This window comes from Nerophis ophidion, linkage group LG06 (assembly GCF_033978795.1).
Source record: "Nerophis ophidion isolate RoL-2023_Sa linkage group LG06, RoL_Noph_v1.0, whole genome shotgun sequence".
In the NCBI taxonomy this organism is placed as follows: domain Eukaryota; kingdom Metazoa; phylum Chordata; class Actinopteri; order Syngnathiformes; family Syngnathidae; genus Nerophis; species Nerophis ophidion.
Window position 1 is genome coordinate 10,764,082 of NC_084616.1, and position 21,533 is coordinate 10,785,614.

The 21,533-nt window shown below is 40.1% G+C and overlaps 1 protein-coding gene across 2 annotated transcripts in view; it reads left to right on the forward strand.

Moving 5' to 3' along the window:
* The window catches only part of LOC133554187 (tubulin alpha-1A chain), an 11,726-nt gene extending 8,004 nt beyond the window's left edge, over positions 1-3,722 (forward strand). For both annotated transcript variants that reach the window (XM_061902637.1, XM_061902636.1), the window contains exons 3-4: positions 547-695; positions 2,646-3,722. In XM_061902637.1, the coding sequence (XP_061758621.1) occupies positions 547-695; positions 2,646-3,626 (1,130 nt within the window). In that variant the 3' untranslated portion in view covers positions 3,627-3,722. The remainder of the gene's footprint in view (positions 1-546; positions 696-2,645) is intronic.
* Positions 3,723-21,533: the final 17,811 nt, after the last annotated feature.

Below are 21,533 nucleotides of genomic sequence, written 5' to 3' on the forward strand. Positions count from 1 at the left end.
ATCCTTTAATTTTCTCAAAACCACACAGTGTACCTTATAACCTGGTGCGCCTAATATACGGAATAATTCTAGTTCTGCTTACAGACCTCGCACTAATTTTATTTGGTACATGGTATCATAACTGTCACCAGTAGATGGCAGTTACACATAAGAGATACCTGTAGACTGCAATATGACGCCAGTAAACAACACCAAAACTTTAAATGTTCCATTGAGAATAAAGAACATTACATACGGCACTCAAAAATCTGTCAAAATGTTTTAGTATTATTTTGAAGCCGCATCGCTTCATGGATTGTCGGCCCATTACGGCTACCGTAGTGAGAGATACAATTGTTTTACAACTTTTACCTTCTGGTAACTACCTTTTTTTTAACGTTTTAGCTATGAAAATAAAACATTTTCTCATTTGTGGATGTTAGGACGGGAACCAATTATCAGTGATAAACACCAATGCAATATTACATCAGCTTTTGAGAAATGTTTGGTAAAGAGGAATAAATGTGTGAGGGGTTAATGTTGCTAACTGGAACGGCGTCTCCTCAGATGAGGTGCGCACCGGGACCTACCGCCAGCTGTTCCACCCCGAGCAGCTGATCACCGGCAAGGAGGACGCCGCCAACAACTACGCCCGTGGACACTACACCATCGGCAAGGAGATCATCGACCTGGTGCTGGACAGGATCCGCAAACTGGTGTGTAGCTTCTCTTGTGCGCGACCAGTCTTCTTCTCAGGGAAAAATACACAAGGGTCAATCCCAAGTTCCTTTGGATGCAATTATGTTGAGTAAAAAGACAGGGACAAAATGGTACAATACCAAGTTTTACTGAAGCTTCAGGAGACCCCTTACAATGCGACAATAGCATCAGTAAGAAGAGGTCTGAATCCAAACAAAAATAGTACGCTTATGTAGAGCGAAAACAGCGCCTCTTGCGCAGAAAGAAGCGCGGCTGCTTCTTCAAAACAGATAAGGAACTGGCCAAAACAGCTCTTTGAGCCGACAAACAGGACCCCTTAAGACAGAACAAAGAGTGTACTAGCGGGCATAAGGTAAAAGCGAGGAGGTCACATGAAGACACTACATCAGAAAATACTAGCTGCTTTAAACATGACTATGGATTAAAAGATAACACGTAAAATATATCATTCTCACACTTAACAAAATGATTCCGTGCATTCATTTTCTATATCCTAACAAAGATCAAAGGGATGCTGGAGTCTACCTGTAAGGTTCAAACACCAAACTATCTATTAAACAAGACAAGTAGCAATTGATCACGCAGAGACAGAGTTGAATTTCGCTCATGAGGAGAACGTATTGGGCTGTACACTCAGTTGCAGTTTCACCCAATGCTCTAAGACAGTGGTTCTCAAATGGAGGTACGCGTACCCCTGGGGGTAGTTGAAGGTATGACAAGGGGTACGTGAGATTTTTTTTAAATATTCTAGAAATAGCAACAATACAAAAATCATTATAAATATATGTATTTAATAATAATTCAACAAAATATGAATGTAAGTTCATAAACTGTGTAAAAAAAATACAACAATGCAATATTCAGTGTTGACAACTAGTTTTTTTGTGGACATGTTCCATAAATATTGATGTTAAAGATTTATTTTTTTGTGAAGAAATGTTTAGAACGAAGTTGATGAATCCAGATGGATCTCTATCACAATCCCCAAAGAGGGCACTTTAAGTTGCTATGTGTAGAAATCTTTATTCATAATTTAATCACTTGTTTATTTTTCAACAAGTTTTTAGTTATTTTTTTTATATTTTTTTCCAAATAGTTTAAGAAAGACCACTACAAATGAGCAATATTTTGCACTGTTATACAATTTAATAAATCAAACTGATTACATAGTGCTGTATTTTACTTCTTTATCTCTTATTGCTCTGATTAGGGGGTACTTGTATTAAAAAAATGTTCACAGGGGGTACATCACTGAAAAAAGGTTGAGAACCACTGCTCTAAGGTACAGCCCCATTTATTCGGGAGGTCCCTAGTTAACATCACTGAGGCTGCTTCTGAAGGGAGGGGTAATGCAAGCAGCCCCAATTAGACACAATACGTGATTACTCAGAATGGAAATGTGCTGACACTCGTGATTTCGCCCTTTCTCGGTTTTGTCTGCGTTGAGGTGCTCGATGTCCGTCGCCTGCTGTCAGCAGGCAGGGTCTGGAAGCAAACTGCTGATACGAGACAACTCGCGAAGCAAGATTACAAAATGTGCCTTTGCACAGATAGAAAAGTACAACTTCAGCACAATTGATAATAACTATAGCAACAGCCTTTAAATAAGAGTTGTGTGATAACTTCTACATAAGTACTTTAACACTACCGCAGTTTAGTAAACTGAGGCAGGAAGGGGGATCGACACATTAGGAATAAAACTGTTTTAGGTATCAAGCTAATGAAAGTGCAGGACTGGTATGTTTCCGTCAGAGTCGCTGTTGATGCAATGTTTTCATCATGATGGCAAGTGTGTCAAAATGGAACTAAATCCAATGCATCATTATTCCGCTGACTGGCATATAAACAGGAGTTCAGAACATTAGCAAAGACATTAAGATTTCTCTTAAATGCTTTACTGTTTGTGGTCTTGATGCTTGTCCTTGGTCTGGTCTTTGTGTCCTAAGGCCGACCAGTGCACCGGCCTGCAGGGCTTCCTGGTGTTCCACAGCTTCGGCGGCGGCACCGGCTCCGGCTTTACCTCCCTGCTGATGGAGCGTCTGTCGGTGGACTACGGCAAGAAGTCCAAATTGGAGTTCTCCATCTACCCGGCCCCCCAGGTGTCCACCGCCGTGGTGGAGCCTTACAACTCCATCCTGACCACCCACACCACCCTGGAGCACTCGGACTGCGCCTTCATGGTGGACAACGAGGCCATTTATGACATCTGCCGTAGGAACCTGGACATCGAGCGTCCGTCCTACACCAACCTGAACAGGCTGATCGGCCAGATCGTGTCGTCCATCACCGCCTCCCTTCGCTTCGACGGCGCCCTCAACGTGGATCTGACGGAGTTCCAGACCAACTTGGTGCCCTACCCTCGTATCCACTTCCCTCTGGCCACCTACGCCCCCGTCATCTCCGCCGAAAAGGCGTACCACGAGCAGCTGTCGGTGTCGGAGATCACCAACGCCTGCTTCGAGCCCGCCAACCAGATGGTGAAATGCGACCCCCGCCACGGCAAGTACATGGCGTGCTGCCTGCTGTACCGTGGAGACGTGGTGCCCAAAGACGTCAACGCCGCCATCGCCACCATCAAAACCAAGCGCACCATCCAGTTTGTGGACTGGTGTCCCACCGGCTTCAAGGTGGGCATCAACTACCAGCCGCCCACCGTAGTCCCCGGCGGGGACCTGGCCAAGGTCCAGAGGGCCGTGTGCATGCTGAGCAACACCACCGCCATCGCCGAGGCCTGGGCCCGACTGGACCACAAGTTTGACCTGATGTACGCCAAGCGAGCCTTCGTCCACTGGTACGTGGGCGAGGGCATGGAGGAGGGCGAGTTCTCCGAGGCCAGGGAAGACATGGCCGCCCTGGAGAAGGATTACGAGGAGGTGGGCGTCGACTCCATCGACGGCGAAGGCGAGGAGGAAGGAGAAGAATATTAAAGAAGAAACGGTGAAGTTGTTTTCAAAAGCATTCCAATAATGGTCAGTTCAATGTTTGAATTGTTCATTACGTTTGAATAAAACCTGGCATGTGAAGCTTTTTGTCATCACTCATTTATTGAAACTCTGCATCAGCTTTTATTTGACTTTCAATATTTTACAGCTTTTAGTTTACAATTTAAATGTACAGTTTGGATAAATGTAACACTTGAGTCAACGAATTTGCTGCAACCAGAATACTGAACAAGTCTGATAGTTTATATATCAATGATGAAACATTAACATTGCAACACATGCCAATACGGCCGCTTTAGTTTACTAAATTGCAATTTTAAATTTCCCGCGAAGTGTCCTGTTGAAAACGTCGCGGTATGATTACTCGTATGACTTATGTTTGACATCTCGGGTTGTAGCGGACATTATTTTCCAGCCCGATCCAAGCTATAAGTCTGCTTTAATGGCATAATTACACAGTATTCTGGACATCTGTGTTGCTGACACGTTTGCAATTTGTTCAATTAATAATGGAGAAGTCAAAGGAAGCATTTTAGCCTTTAGCTCCTTGTTTCAAATTCCCGAAGGTGAAGCTTTACTATGGAACAGAGCGGTCAAGCGAACATGGATCCTGACCACATGTCAACCGGCAGTTTTCGGTGAGAAAATTGTGGTTATAAGTTGGCTCTTACCGTAGTTATGAGCGGAGATGGCGTCCTCCTGCAGCAGCTGCGGACTATTACCTCCTCCCACCGGAGACACTGCGGTCACCACACCCGTGGCCACACCCCTCAGACTTTCAGGTACTATATAATCTCACTAAAACACTAGTAACACAATTGGCGGATAAGGGATTTTCCAGAATTATCCTAGTAAATGAGTCTAATAACATCTGAATTGATCTGATGTTTTTTTTTCTAGTCCTTCACTCTCAATATCCTCATCCACAAATCTTTCATCCTTGCTGAAATTAATGTAGAAATTGTCGCTTTCTCGGTCCGAATCGCTCCAGCTGCTGGTGGCCATGATTGTAAACAATGTTCAGATGTGAGGAGCTCCACAACCCGTGACGTCACGTGCACATCGTCTGCTACTTCCGGTACAGGCAAGGCTTTTCTTATTAACAACCAAAAGTTGCGAACTTTATCGTCGATGTTCTCTACTAAATCCTTTCGGCAAAAATATGGCAATATCGCGAAATGATCAAGTATGACACATAGAATGGACCTGCTATCCCCGTTTAAATAAGAACATCTCATTTCAGTAGGCCTTGAAGTTTTCATCAAAGTTCTAGAAATGTTCCCTCAGCTATAAACTAGCAGCGCCCTATGGTGGTGGTTAATTTGGATATCAAAGGTGACCTTTAATTTGTACTTAAGAATCCAAACAAGAAGAATTCAATTAGGATTTGATGAAATGACAAATATAATGTCAGTTTAGTGTAATTAATATTTTTGTGTTAACACTAAAAAGACACCAGGAGTGCAACTTTAAGGATTTCACAATTTGAGATGTAGATTATGAATTCAACCGACACCAGAAATCAACGTGTGAGGCATTTTGACCGATTATAAATGTCAATGTTTCCTAAATGTGTAGTGGGTGAGTAGGTAAGGCAAATTTCCCACGGTCAGCATGTTCGTGAACGCATCAGCTGCAGGTCGGCTGGTGGGCGGCGCTAATTAGTCGAAAGGTGAGCAAGTCTTTTGTTTCATGGACTTTCTTGAGCTGTCGAGGTGCTGAATTGTGGAGATTGAATAGCTACAAGAGGATGAAATCAAGGTAACGCGTTTATATTTTCGTTGTCATCTTGTGCTAGAACAGGGGTGTCCAAACTTTTTCCACCGAGTGCCGCACACTGAAGAATCAAAGCAAGCAGGGGCCATTTTGATATATTTTTTTAATTTCAAAAACCAATACAATATATGTATGAAAATTGGTCAAAATAATATTTAAAATGTGTCATTATTTTGTATTATTATTCAAGGTTTAAATCTCTAGAGCAGGGGTCACCAACCTTTTTGAAAGCAAGAGCTACTTCTTGGGTACTGATTAATGCCAAGGGCTACCAGTTTGATACATACTTAAATAAATTGCAATAAATAGCCAATTGGCTAAATTTACCTTTAATCAATCAATCAATCAATGTTTACTTATATAGCCCTAAATTACTAGTGTCTCAAAGGGCTGCACAAACCACTACCACATCCTCGGTAGGCCCACATAAGGGCAAGGAAAACTCACACCCAGTGGGACGTCGGTGACAATGAGGACTATGAGTGGAGAGGACGAAAGCAATGGATGTCGAGCGGTTCTAACATGATACTGTGAAACGAGAGTCCCGTTCACAGCGGAGCCAGCAGGAAACCATCCCAAGCGGAGGCGGATCAGCAGCTCAGAGATGTCCCCAGCCGATACACAGGCAAGCAGTACATGGCCACCGGATCGGACCGGACCCCCTCCACAGGGGAGAGTGGGACATAGGAGAAAAAGAAAAGAAACGGCAGATCAACTGGTCTAAAAAGGGAGTCTATTTAAAGGCTAGAGTATACAAATGAGTTTTAAGGTGAGACATAAATAAATCTATATATATATAAATGGGTATTTCTGTCTGTCATTCTGTCGTACATTTTTTCCCCTTTTACAGAAAGTTATTTGGAGAGAATAAATGATAAAAAAACAACACTTAATTGAACGGTTTAAAAGAGGAGAAAACACGGAAAAAATGAAAATTAAATTTTGAAACAGTTTTTCTTCAATTTCGACTCTTTAAAATTCAAAATTCAACCGAAAAACTAGCTAATTCGAATCTTTTTGAAAGAATTAAAAAAACAATTTATGGAACATCATTACCAATTTTTCCTGATTAAGATTGTATTGTACCATATGTCCCGGCAAGAAATCTGCGTTCAAAGGATTCCGGCTTGTTAGTGATTCCCAAAGCCCAAAAAAAGTCTGCGGGCTATAGAGCGTTTTCCGTTCGGGCTCCAGTACTCTATAATGCCCTCCCGGTAACAGTTCGAGATGCCACCTCAGTAGAAGCATTTAAGTCTCACCTTAAAACTCATTTGTATACTGTAGCCTTTAAATAGACTCCCTTTTTAGACCAGTTGATCTGCTGTTTCTTTTCTTTTTCTTCTATGTCCCACTCTCCCCTGTGGAGGGGGTCCGGTCCGATCCGGTGGCCATGTACTGCTTGCCTGTGTATCGGCTGGGGACATCTCTGCGCTGCTGATCCGCCTCGACATCTCTGCGCTGCTGATCCGCCTCCGCTTGGGATGGTTTCCTGCTGGCTCCGCTGTGAACGGGACTCTCGCTGCTGAGTTGGAACCGCTTTGGACTGGACTCTCGCGACTGTGTTGGATCCATTGTGGATTGAACTTTCACAGTATCATGTTAGACCCGCTCGACATCCATTGCTTTCCTCCTCTCTAAGGTTCTCATAATCATTATTGTCACAGACGTCCCACTGGATCATTATTGTCACCGATGTCCCACTGGGTGTGAGTTTTCCTTGCCCTTATGTGGGCCTACCGAGGATGTCGTGGTGGTTTGTGCAGCCCTTTGAGACACTAGTGATTTAGGGCTATATAAGTAAACATTGATTGATTGATTGAAGATTATTTTACAATTTTAATGACATGTTTTAAATAGGTTAAAATCCAATCTGCACTTTGTTAGAATATATAACAAATTGGACCAAGCTATATTTCTAACAAAGACAAATCATTATTTCTTCTCGATTTTCCAAAACAAAAATTTTAAAATAAATTCAAAAGACTTGGAAATAAGATTGAACTTTGATTCTACAGTTTTTCTAGATTTACCAGAATATTTTTTATTTTATTTTCATCATAGTAAGTTTGAAGAAATATTTCACAAATATTCTTTGTCGAAAAAACAGAAGCTAAAATGAAGAATCAAATTAAAATGTATTTATTATTCTTTACAATAAAGATAAAAAATATTTGAAAGTTGATTTAAATTGTCAGGAAAGAAGAGGAAGGAATTTAAAAGGTAAAAAGGTATATGTGTTTAAAAATCCTAAACTCAGTCTTAAGGTTGTATTTTTTTCTCTAAAATTGTCTTTCTGAAAGTTATAAGAAGCAAAGAAAAAAATTTATGAATCTATTTAAACAAGTGAAGACCAAGTCTTTAAAATATTTTCTTGGATCTTCAAATTCAATTTGAGTTGTTAGTACATAAATACAATTTAAAAAATAGAGGCAGCTCACTGGTAAGTGCTGCTATTTGAGCTATTTTTAGAACAGGCCAGCGGGTGACTCATCTGGTCCTTACGGGCACCACGTTGGTGACCCCTGCTCTAGATCAACATTAGGTCTATCTTTCAATATAACGTTTTCAAAGATTTAAGTTGTATCCCCTTTTTATGTTTTGTTATGGGAGAAAAACAAAACAAAATATGCAATAGTTTCCCCCAATAGAATTTTAAAGTGGAATATTTGAGGTTATATAATATTTGGAGCCTTAAAAATGTCAACACATAACAACAGTGATTTTAAATTTTTATTATTATTTTTAGCAATAACACACACAAAGAAAATCCTACTAAAATTATTGGGGATCCAAAAGGGTCCTACTCATTAAAAATAAATATATATGTTTTTTTACTGTTTACTTTAAACACAATCGTCTTCAGATCCATCCATCAATTATATATATATTTATATGTGTGTGTGTGTGTGTGTGTGTGTGTGCGTGTATGTGCATATATATATATATATATATATATGTGTGTGTGTGTGTGTATATACGTGCATATATTATGTGTGTGTATATATATGCATATATGTGTGTGTGTGTATATACGTGCATATATTATGTGTGTGTGTATATATATGCATATATATATGTGTGTGTATATATGTGTGTATATATATATATATATATATATATATATATATACACACACATACATATATATATATATATATATATATATGTGTGTGTGTGTGAGTGTGTATATATATATATATATATATATATATATATATATATATATATATATATATATATATCAAATTAAAGGTCACCTTTGATATCCAAATTAACCACCACTAGAGGGCGCTGCTAGTTTATAGATGAGAGAACATTTCTACAACTTTGATGGGAACTTCAAGGCCTACTGAAATGAGATGTTCTTCTTCAAACGAGGATAGCACACACACACACACATATATATGCACATATATACACACACACATATATATATATGCACATACACATATATATATATACATATATACACACGCACATATATATATGCACACACACACACACACACAACACACACATACATATATATATATATGTATGTGTGTGTGTGTGTGCGTGTGTGTGTGTATATCAAGTTAAAGTTAAAGTACCAATGATTGTCACACACACAATAGGTGTGAAGATATATATATATATATATATATATATATATATATATATATAATTGGTGTTTATGCTTTTTTTTTAGGCACTTCTTTATGGAAAAAAAACAACTTTGTTTTTTATATGGCAAACACAAAATATGCAATATTTTCCCCCAAAACTATCTCAAAGTGGAATATTTAATGTGACGTTGTTGGTGCCTAGAATAGGTCAATAATCCATAATGATTTTGATTTATTATTATTATTTAGTAAACAACAGCCTGCATGGCAGCTTTGTGTTGTTAGAGTAAACATTGCAACATTTTCTTGTCACATTTCACCCGTTTGCTCTTTTAAACCACTTTTTCTGTTTTTTTCTTTTTAATCGTTTTTTTTAGAATGTGCTTAGGGCCGTTAAAAATTACCCGCGGGCCGCACTTTGGACACCCCTGTGCTAGAATGACCTGAATCTCAGCGGGCCTAATGAACCAGGAACCAGCAAACTGAAGAAAATTTAAATGTAGTATTTCTATCCATCCATCCATTCATTTTCTACCGCTTATTCCCTTTTGGGGTGGAGGGGGGCGCTGGCGCCTATCTCAGCTACAGAGGTGGCGACTTGTCCAGGGTGTACACCGCCTTCCACCCGATTGTAGCTGTAGTATTTCTATATTAAACGGCAAATTGTTTCATTTTATACGCTTTAAATTGTATATGTATTTCAAGTTATGGTTTATGAATGTGAGTGTGAATGTGGTCTGTCTATCTGTGTTGGCCCTGGGATGAGGTGGCGTGTTGTCCAGGGTGTACAGCACCTTCCACCCGATTGTAGCTGAGATAGGTTTTTGATTGATTGATTGATTGATTGATACTTTTATTAGTAGATTGCACAGTTCAGTACATATTCCGTACAATTGACCACTAAATGGTAACACCCGAATAAGTTTTTCAACTTGTTTAAATCGGGGTCCACGTTAATCAATTCATGGCACCAGCGCCCCCCGCGTCCCCAAAAGGGAATAAGCGGTAGGAAATGGATGGCTGGATGGTTCGTGAGCTGCAATTTTGGGGTAAACTTAACGTGTTTCGGTTCCTGTTCAGACGTTAGAGAGATACAAAAAAAACAAGTGTACGTAAATGTCTCACTGAAACCCACGTGATTATTACTCTCGTCTTTAATTGGTCAGCGATGGGCGCGAAAATGTAAACCGGAAAAAGATCGAAGAAACACAACAATTGATCAAAAACCGTCGTCTACTGATAGCTTTGGCATTCAAACGGACACTCTAGTAAAGGTAAAGCGCGCCAGACAATACACAAGTTCACTTTCAAGACTGTTTAACTTGTTTTCTTCGTGTTTTGTAGTTGCGTCGACATGTTGCCTTGTATGTTTTAAATAAGGCGGACATAGATGGTAACTCCTCTTTATTCTGGCTGACCACTAGAGGGCAGCATCCCAACATGATTGGTAACCAGACGCCATCCACAACGTCCATTTTTTTTTACTGCTTGTCCCAGGCTCTGTCGTCTAGAAAAAAAAAAGTTAAACTGAGTGTCATTTCCTAATGAAGCCTTAGCTTGACGCTCCTCTAAGTTATCCTGCTCTGCTTGCTTTGGCAACAACAAACACAACTCCAGACGCTCTTTGTTTTGTATCGTTTACTTGTCGACTTAATCATTCTAAACGTCAAACAATAACGATGTGGGAGGGGGAGGAATGAATGGCAAAATAAAGCGAGTTTGTTACTGTAAGAAAGAGTTAGAAAAAGTAAGAGTAAGGTAAAAAAAAATATATATATATATAGACATCTTACAAGTAGACGTAGCATTGGCTGCTGTGACGCGAGAAATTGGGCCGCCATCTTGAAGTGGTGATGAGGAGCCGGCGAGCAGCCCAAAAGCCTACTGAAATGAGATTATCTTATTTAAACGGGGATAGCAGGTCCGTTCTATGATCATTTCGCGATATTGCCATATTTTTGCTGAAAAGATTTAGTGGAGAACATCCACGATAAAGTTCGCAACTTTTGGTTGCTAATAAAAAAGCCTTGCCTGTACCGGAAGTAGCAGATTATGTGCGCGTGATGTCATGGGTTGTGGAGCTCCTCACATCTGAACATTGTTTACAATCATGGCTACCAGCAGCGAGGGCGATTCGGACCGATAAAGCGACGATTTCCCCATTAATTTGAGCGAGGATGAGGATAGTGAGAGTGAAGGACTAGAAAAAAAAGACAGGGCAGTGAGAGCGATTCAGATGTTATTAGACACATTTACTAGGATAATTCTGGAAAATCCCTTATCTGCTTATTGTGTTACTAGTGTTTTAGTGAGATTACATAGACGTACCTGAAAGTTAGAGGGGTGTGGTGACCGCCAGTGTCTCTGAGGGAAGCCACGTTTCTTGACGAAGCGAAGTGAAGTGAATTATATTTACATAGCGCTTTTCTCTAGTGACTCAAAGCGCTTTACATAGTGAAACCCAATATCTAAGTTACATTTAAACCAGTGTGAGTTGCACTGAGAGCAGGTAAGTAAAGTGTCTTGCCCAAGGACACAACAGCAGTGACTGAGATGGCGGAAGCGGGAATCGAACCTGCAACCCTCAAATTGCTGGCACAGCCGCTCTACCAACCGAGCTATGCCGCGCTACAAAGTCAGCCGGTCAGGCCGGGCTGACCTTTTTTTCCCCCTCCTCCACAGTGGAAGCATCCCACGTTCGGGGGCGGCCGGTCGGAGGAGGCAAGACAGTCCGCAGCTGCCTCTTTGACAGGTGCACGAGGAACGACGCAAGCTCCGCTCATGTCTACGGTAAGAGCCGACTTATTACCACAATTTTCTCACCGAAACCTGCCGGTTGACATGTGGTAGGGAACCATGTTCGCTTGACTGCTCTGTTCCATAGTAAAGCTTCACCTTCGGGAATGTAAACAAGGAAACACCGGCTGTGTTTGTGTTGCTAAAGGCAGCCGCAATACACCGCTTCCCACCTACATCTTTCTTCTTTGACGTCTCCATTATTAACTGAACAAATTGCAAAAGATTCAGCAACGCAGATGTCCAGAATACTGTGTAATTATGCGAGTAAAGCAGACCACTTATAGCTGGGATCGGGCTGGAACAAAATGTCCGCTACAATCCGTGACGTCACGCGCACGCGTCATCATACCGCAACGTTTTCAACAGGATACTTCGCGCGAAATTTAAAATTGCAATTTAGTAAACTAAAAAGGCCGTATTGGCATGTGTTGTTATGTTAATATTTCATCATTGATATATAAACTATCAGACTGCGTGGTCGCTAGTAGTGGCTTTCAGTAGGCCTTTAAAGCAATAGGTACCGAATTTTGGTTCTGAAGTCCACTAGCTCGATGCTAATTTACATGGGATTTGCCATTATAAATGCTACTGATTAGCATTAGCATTAATTAGCTCATTAACGGGAATTCTTAGAAAGTTTTAATTATAGACTATATTATTTGGGACATTTTTATTATGTAAAAACAGGTCAGACTCCCCAGAAAATTAACAACAACCTGATTGACTTTTCAAAAATTATTTAAACGATTGAAAGTCTCAATCAATCCGACGTGGGTGCTCGGGCCCCGAAGTATTGGCGACCTCTGCTTGGAGTGATTCTTGTCATTCTTGTAGATCAGGGGTCACCAACATTTTTGAAACCAAGAGCTACTTCTTGGGTACTGATTAATGCGACGGGCTACCAGTTTGATACACACTTAAATAAATTGTATTTCTGTCTGTCATTCCGTCATACATTTTTTTTCCTTTTACGGAAGGTTTTTTTGTAGAGAATAAATGATGAAAAAAACGCTTAATTGAACGGTTTAAAAAAGGAGAAAACACGAAAAAAATGAAAATTAAATTTTGAAACATAGTTTATCTTCAATTTCGACTCTTTAAAATTCAAAATTCAACCGAAAAACTAGCTAATTCGAATCATTTTGAAAGAATTAAAAAAACAATTTATGGAACATCATTACTAATTTTTCCTGATTAAGATTATTTTACAATTTTAATGACATGTTTTAAATAGGTTAAAATCCAATCTGCACTTTGTTAGAACAAATAACAAATTGGACCAAGCTATATTTCTAACAAAGACAAATCATTATTTCTTCTAGATTTTCCAGAACAAAAAGTTTAAAATAAATTCAAAAGACTTTGAAATAAGATTTAAATTTGATTCTACAGATTTTCTAGATTTACCATAATATTTTTTATTTTATTTTAATCATAATAAGTTTGAAGAAATATTTCACAAATATTCTTTGTCAAAAAAACAGAAGCTAAAATGAAGAATTAAATTAAAATGTATTTATTATTCTTTACAATAAAAATACAAAATACTGAAAGTTTATTTATATCGCCAGGAAAAGAAGAGGAAGGAATTTAAAAGGTAAAAAGGTATATACTCTTTAAAATTTTCAGGCCAGCGTGCGACTCATCTGGTCCTTACGGGCGACCTGGTGCTCGCGGGCACCCCGTTGGTGACCCCTGGATTAGAGTAAACCCAGTCCAAGGTACTCTCACCTCGGCTCAGGCACTATACGTGAAGTATTGCACAAATCTGGGGAGAACAGTCTTCAAGCAGACTTTGGTAAAGTCCCCGACCACGACAAAGGCTGGTCGGGCCTGCATCTGTTTGTCGAGGGCATCAGACAGTAGGGAGAAGGCGGAGCTAACGTTAGCCAAGGGTGGTGAGTAAACAGCCGTTAGAATACCAGTAGTGACCTCTCTGGGTAGGTAGAAGAGTCTGCATACTAATGAGATGGTCTGGAGACCGGGACCGCAGTGGTTGTAAACCATTTTGCAGTTTGTACTCCAGTCGTCCAGTGTGGAGATGCACAGCCCTCTTTCCGGGATCTTTGATACGATCAGAGTGGTGGAGTCTGCGGCGTGCTAGCTGAGCAGCCATGCGGGTGTAACCACAATTCTGTGATTACCGCCCAGCTGCCTGAAGGTTGTTGTATTTAATGCAACTGCAAAAACAATAGTCAAAGATCCTCTTTGTGACAGGAACACACTGCTTTGTTTTTAGTTGAAAACCGCTAGTCGAAAGGTTCTCCGTAAAACAGAACCACTGTGCTAGTTTTAAGGACCTAGAGCCAAAATGCTTGTCAAAGATCTTACATGTGACAGGAGCGATGTGCTGTTTTTAGAAGTCTGCCGCAAAAATTTTGCGGATAAGTCTCCTTTTGAACTGAACTGGTCTGAAGTCATTTATTGACATGGTGTTTGTAGTACTGGAGTGTGTAGTATCATGCCTTATAGTACTGGTATATGTTGTACTGGAGTGTGTAGTATCATGCCTCATAGTACTGGTATATGTTGTACTGGAGTGTGTAGTATCATGCCTTATAGTACTGGTATATGTTGTACTGGAGTGTGTAGTATCATGCCTCATAGTACTGGTATATGTAGTACTGGAGTATGTAGTATCATGCCTAATAGTACTGGTATATGTAGTACTGGAGTATGTAGTATCATGCCTAATAGTACTGGTATATGTAGTACTGGAGTATGTAGTATCATGCCTAATAGTACTGCTGCATGTAGTAATGGAGTATGTAGTATCATGCCTAATAGTACTGCTGCATGTAGTAATGGAGTATGTAGTATCATGCCTAATAGTACTGGTATATGTAGTAATGGAGTATGTAGTATCATGCCTAATAGTACTTGTATATGTAGTACTGGAGTATGTAGTATCATGCCTAATAGTACTGGTATATATAGTACTGGAGTATGTAGTATCTTGCCTAATAGTACTGCTGCATGTAGTACTGGAGTGTGTAGTATCATGCCTAATAAATATTGCTGCATGTAGTACCGGAGTATGTAGTATCATGCCTAATAGTACTGGTATATGTAGTACTGGATTATGTAGTATCATGCCTAATAGTACTGGTATATGTAGTACTGGAGTATGTAGTATCATGCCTAATAGTACTGGTATATGTAGTACTGGAGTATGTAGTGTCATGCCTAATAGTACTGGTATATGTAGTACTGGAGTATGTAGTATCATGCCTAATAGTACTGCTGCATGTAGTACTGGAGTGTGTAGTATCATGCCTAATAGTACTGCTGTATGTAGTACTGGATTATGTAGTATAATGCCTAATAGTACTGGTATATGTTGTACTGGAGTATGTAGTATCATGCCTAATAGTACTGGTATATGTAGTACTGGAGTATGTAGTATCATGCCTAATAGTACTGGTATATGTTGTACTGGAGTATGTAGTATCATGCCTAATTGTACTGGTGTATGTAGTAATGGAGTATGTAGTATCATGCCTAATAGTACTGCTGCATGTAGTAATGGAGTATGTAGTATCATGCCTAATAGTACTGCTGCATGTAATACTGGAGTATGTAGTATCATGCCTAATAGTACTGGTATATGTAGTACTTGAGTATGTAGTAGCATGCCTAATAGTACTGGAGTATGTAGTATCATGCCTAATAGTACTGGTATATGTAGTACTGGAGTATGTAGTATCATGCCTAATAGTACTGCTGTATGTAAATAAATAAATAAATGGGTTGTACTTGTATAGCGCTTTTCTACCTTCAAAGTACTCAAAGCGCTTTGACACTACTTCCACATTTACCCATTCACACACACATTCACACACTGATGGAGGGAGCTGCCATGCAAGGCGCCAACCAGCATCCATCAGGAGCAAGGGTGAAGTGTCTTGCTCAGGACACAACGGACGTGACTAAGTTGGTACTAGGTGGGATTTGAACCAGGGACCCTCGGGTTGCGCACGGCCATTCTCCCACTGTGCCACGCCGTCCCAAGTACTGTAGTACTGGAGTGTGTAGTATCATTCCTAATAGTACTGGTATATGTAGTACTGGAGTATGTAGTATCATGCCTAATAGTACTGGTATATGTAGTACTGGAGTATGTAGTATCATGCCTAATAGTACTGATATATGTAGTACTGGAGTATGTAGTATCATGCCTAATAGTACTGCTGTATGTAGTACTGGAGTGTGTAGTATCATTCCTAATAGTACTGGTATATGTAGTACTGGAGTATGTAGTAACATGCCTAATAGTACTGCTGCATGTAGTACTGGAGTGTGTAGTATCATGCCTAATAAGTATTGCTGCATGTAGTACTATGCGTAATAGTACTGGTTGTACTTGTGTGGATGTGTGTGTGTGTCTAAGTGTAGTTTAATGACTTGTAATACTGGTGTGTGTAGTACTATGACTGGTAGTACTGGTGTGTAGTATTATGACTTACTGTAGTGGTGTGTGTGTGTGTGTAGTATAATGCTTAGTAGTACTGGTAGTATCATGACCTAAAGTAGTGGCGTGAGCGTAGTATTATGACTTATAGTAGTGGTGTGTGTGTAGTATTATGACTTATAGTAGTGGTGTGTGTGTAGTATAATGACTGGTAGTACAGGTGTGTGTAGTATTATGACTTTTAGTAGTGGTGTGTGTAGTATAATGACTGGTAGTACTGGTGTGTGTAGTATAATGACTGGTAGTACTGGTGTGTGTAGTACTATGACTTATAGTAGTGTGTGCAGTATTATGATTGGTAGTACATGTGTGTGTAGTATTATGACTTAGTAGTGGTGTGTGTGTAGTATAATGACTGGTAGTACTGGTGTGTGTATTATAATGACTTATAGTATTGGTGTGTGTGTAGTATAATGACTGGTAGTACTGGTGTGTGCAGTATTATGACTTGTGGTGTGTGTGTAGTATAATGACTGGTAGTACGTGTGTGTAGTATTATGACTTACAGTAGTGGTGTGTGTGTAGTTTAATGACTGGTAGTACGTGTGTGTAGTATTATGACTTATAGTAGTGGTGTGTGTGTGTGTGTGTGTGTGTGTGTGTGTGTGTGGTATAATGACTAGTAGTACTGGTGCGTGTAGTACAATGACTTGTGGTGTGTGCAGTATTATGTTTGATAGTACGTGTGTGTAGTATTATGACTCATAGTAGTGGTGTGTGTGTAGTATAACGACTGGTAGAACTGGTGTGTGTAGTATTATGACTTATAGTACTGGTGTGTGTGTATTATAGTGACTGGTAGTATTGGTGTGTGCAGTACTATGACTTATAGTAGTGGTGTGTGTGTATTATAGTGACTGGTAGTATTGGTGTGTGTAGTATTATGACTTATAGTAGAGGTGTGTGTGTAGTATAATGACTGATAGTAGTGGTGTGTTTGAAGTATAACAACTGGTAGTACTGGTGTGTGTAGTATTATGACATAGTAGTGGTGTGTGTGTAGTATCATGACTGATAGTACTGGTGTGTGTAGCATTATGACTTATAGTAGTGGTGTGTGTGTAGTATAATGACTGATAGTACTGGTGTGTGTGTAGTAGTATGACTTACAGTAGTTTTGTGTGCAGTATTATGACTTATAGTAGAGGTTTGTGTGTAGTATAATGACTGATAGTACTGGTGTGTGCAGTATTATGACTTATAGTAGAGGTTTGTGTGTAGTATAATGACTGATAGTACTGGTGTGTGCAGTATTATGACTTATAGTAGAGGTGTGTGTGTAGTATAATGACTGATAGTACTGGTGTGTGTGTAGTAGTATGACTTACAGTAGTTTTGTGTGCAGTATTATGACTTATAGTAGAGGTTTGTGTGTAGTATAATGACTGATAGTACTGGTGTGTGCAGTATTATGACTTATAGTAGAGGTTTGTGTGTAGTATAATGACTGATAGTACTGGTGTGTGCAGTATTATGACTTATAGTAGAGGTGTGTGTGTAGTATAATGACTGATAGTACTGGTGTGTGTGTAGTAGTACGACTGATAGTAGTGGTGTGTGCAGCATTATGACTGGTGATATGTGTGTGTAGTACTATGACTTATAGTAGTGGTGTAATGACTGGTAGTACTTGTTTGAATATGTACGTAGTAAAAGTGCTACTTTGAGGTAAAGGGTCGGTCCTGACGAGGTGTTGACGTCATGACGAGTCCTGAGCGCTCATGTTGAACAATCACTTTTGTTGTTGTCACCCAGCAGGACAACTTCTGTTCTGTGTGAGGACAACAATGTCCAATGTCTCCTTTTCAGACCCTCCCACTCACACATTCCTCCCTCTTGGGCTACACACACACACACACACACACACACACACACACACACACACACACACACACACACACACACACACACACACACAAAAGTCAAATGTATGTAAATTGTGGTTTTCAATGGAAAACTTTGTTTGAAAAGTGAACTTGTCGAACGTCACATGACACAAAGATCTTTAACAAAGTACTTACTGTAAGTCTTTTGTGTACTTGTACTTCTTCAAAGAGTATTTTTCAATGGATCTACGCGACTTTTGTTAGGTTTGGGAATTTGGGGTTAAGGTTAGAGTTATATTTGGGGGTTTGGGTTTGGAGTAAGGTTGTTTTGATTTAGTTTCGGGGTTGGGTTTGGAGTTCTTTCTGGAGTTAGGATTACAGTTGGGTTTGGGGTAAAGGCTGTAGTTAGAGTTGAAGTTTTGGTTATGTTTGGGGGTTGGTTGCACTTTGAGTTGGGGGTTAGACCGATTAGGTTTGTTTAGGGTTGGAGTTACGGTTTGTGGTTCATTGTTAGGGTTAGTGGCCGTTACGGTTGGGGATTGAAGTGAAGGATTGTTTTGGAGTTGGCGTTAAGGTTAGAGTTGGGGTAGGGGCTAGGATTTGGGGTTAAGGTGAGTTATGGTTGAGGTTGACAAGGTTAGGCTTTGGTTTAGTGTTGTGGTTAGGGTTGGAGTTGAAGTTAGGGTTAAAATTGGGTTTATGGTAATGGTTGGGGTTGAGGTTAAAGTTTTGTCTGGATGGTTATGGGTTAGAATTGGGCCTTTGGGTTTGTTTAGGGTTGGGTTTGAGGGTGAGGTTGGAGTTTTTTGTTTGTCAGGGTTTGAGTTAGCAGTGGGGTTGCAGTTGAAGTTAGGGTTTGGTTTGGGGTTGTAGTTAAGGTTACATTTGGGGTTTAGGGTAAAGCGCGGTAGTTTTGAAGTTTTGGTTATGTTTAGGTGTAGGATGCACTTTGAGTTAGTTGGGTTTGGGGTTAAACCGTTAAGGTTTGTAAGTCTGGGTTTGTTTAAGGTTGGAGTCAGGGTTTGCGGTAAGGTTGGAGTTTGTTCATTGTTAGGGTTAATGGGCGTTACGTCTGGGGATTGAAGTTAGGGTTTGGTTTGGAGTTGGCGTTAAGGTTACAGTTGGGGTAGGGGCTAGGGTTTGGGGTTAAGGTGAGTTATGGTTAGGGTTGATGTTGAAGTTAGGGTTACAGTTGGGTTTGGGGTTATGGTTGGGTTTGAAGTTATAGTTGGGTCTAGTTTTGGATGATTATGGGTTAGAATTGGTCCTTTGGGTTTGTTTAGGGTTGGAGTTGGTGTTTTGTTTATTGTTAGGGGTTAGGGTTACAGTTGGGTTTGGGGTTATGGTTGGGTTTGAAGTTATAGTTGGGCCTAGTTTTGGATGATTATGGGTTAGAATTGGTCCTTTGGGTTTGTTTAGGGTTGGAGTTGGTGTTTTGTTTATTGTTAGGGGTTAGGGTTACAGTTGGGTTTGGGGTTATGGTTGGGTTTGAAGTTATAGTTGGGCCTAGTTTTGGATGATTATGGGTTAGAATTGGTCCTTTGGGTTTGTTTAGGGTTGGAGTTGGTGTTTTGTTTATTGTTAGGGGTTAGGGTTACAGTTGGGTTTGGGGTTATGGTTGGGTTTGAAGTTATAGTTGGGTCTAGTTTTGGATGATTATGGGTTAGAATTGGTCCTTTGGGTTTGTTTAGGGTTGGAGTTGGTGTTTTGTTTATTGTTAGGGGTTAGGGTTACAGTTGGGTTTGGGGTTATGGTTGGGTTTGAAGTTATAGTTGGGCCTAGTTTTGGATGATTATGGGTTAGAATTGGTCCTTTGGGTTTGTTTAGGGTTGGAGTTGGTGTTAAGGGTGAGGTTGGAGTTTTGTTAGGGTTTGATTTAGCATTGGGGTTGAAGTTGAAGTTAGGGTTTGGTTTGGGGTTGGATTTGGGGTTACAGTTCGAGTTTTCCTTATGGTTGGGCTTACATTTAGATTTGGGGTTTGTTTCGGGTTGAAGTTAGGGTTTTGGATGGTGATATGATTTTGGTTGCATTATGGTCGTAGTTTGAACTTGGAAGATTCATGTGATGCTTCTCTCCTGGAAAAAATGTTTCTTTATTAATCCAATGGTATGTTTTTAAGGCTCTGACTTGTTGGATCTAACCTGCAAGAAGTTTTGAGATGACTTGAATTCCTACTCTTTGTTTTTTATATTGATTGGGATTTTTTTTGTAACTCTGACGTTTGTGGGTGTTTGACTTTGGAGTTTCCAGTGAGCGCAAACAATCAGAAGCATGTGACTTGGAATCAGATCAAACATTTTGCTCTTGATTTCACGTTTCCTCGAGGTTTTCCCGTCGCCGCTTTGGCTTACGAGAAAGCGTGGAGTGTTTTTTCCCAAAAGCAGGAAGCGCAGCAGGAAGTGTTCCAGAGTCTTGAGGAACACTTCCAGGAAGCTCCAGTGTGTCCTCGCAGACCTCTGATGGTTTTGTTTGGACTCTGAAGTCATGCCGGGACAGTGGCCACGGCTGACTCACACATGCTGGCTCTGCGCTTTTTTTTTGTTTTTTTGTTTAGTTTTTTTTTTTTTTCCACATGCGCTCAAAGTTTCCTGGATCGTGCTAAGCGAGCTGGAAGATTCCGCATCCACGCGGGTGAAAACAAATCCCCCAAGCCACACTTTGCCCCTTCAGCGCGAGGAGAAAGTTGTGGAAAAGAGAATGTCAAAGACAACAAGCACAGCTGTAAAAAGTACTTTCACTTTAGCGAGCCTCTGGTCCTCGCTCAACAGCGACAGGAAAACAGAACAACATCAATAGTTCTTCTCCAAGCTTTAAAAGTATTTTTGAGGACATCCTATACCTTTTCTATAAAACTCACCATCAAATTAGGTTTTTTGTTTGCTTTTTTTTTTTTTTTTTGGAATACTGTTATGATCCGCCGCCCGGATCATACATTGTTTTGGTTTTTGAGTCCTTTTTTGAGTCCTTTTTGGACTCTTCCGATCCCTGGTTTGGCTCTTTCTTGTTTTGTCTTGTTGCCATGGTTTCACATTTCTTCCACCTGCTCTTGTTTTTACGCACACCTGTGTTTTGATGATTGCTTTAGTATTTAAGCCTGCCTTCTACCTCGGTTCATTCTTGATCCGTTGTTTGCCTCATGCAACAATCACGTCGGTATATTTTGTACGTCTTTACCAGAGGTGGGTAGTAACGCGCTACATTTACTCCGTTACATCTACTTGAGTAACTTTTGGGATAAATTGTACTTCTAAGAGTAGTTTTTATGCAACATACTTTTACTTTTACTTGAGTATATTTATAGAGAAGAAACGCTACTTTTACTCCGCTCCATTTATCTGCAATCAGGTCGCTACTCGCTAGGAACAGGTTGATAGATACCTTGCTACTAATAAACTAATGTACAAATTCCAATCC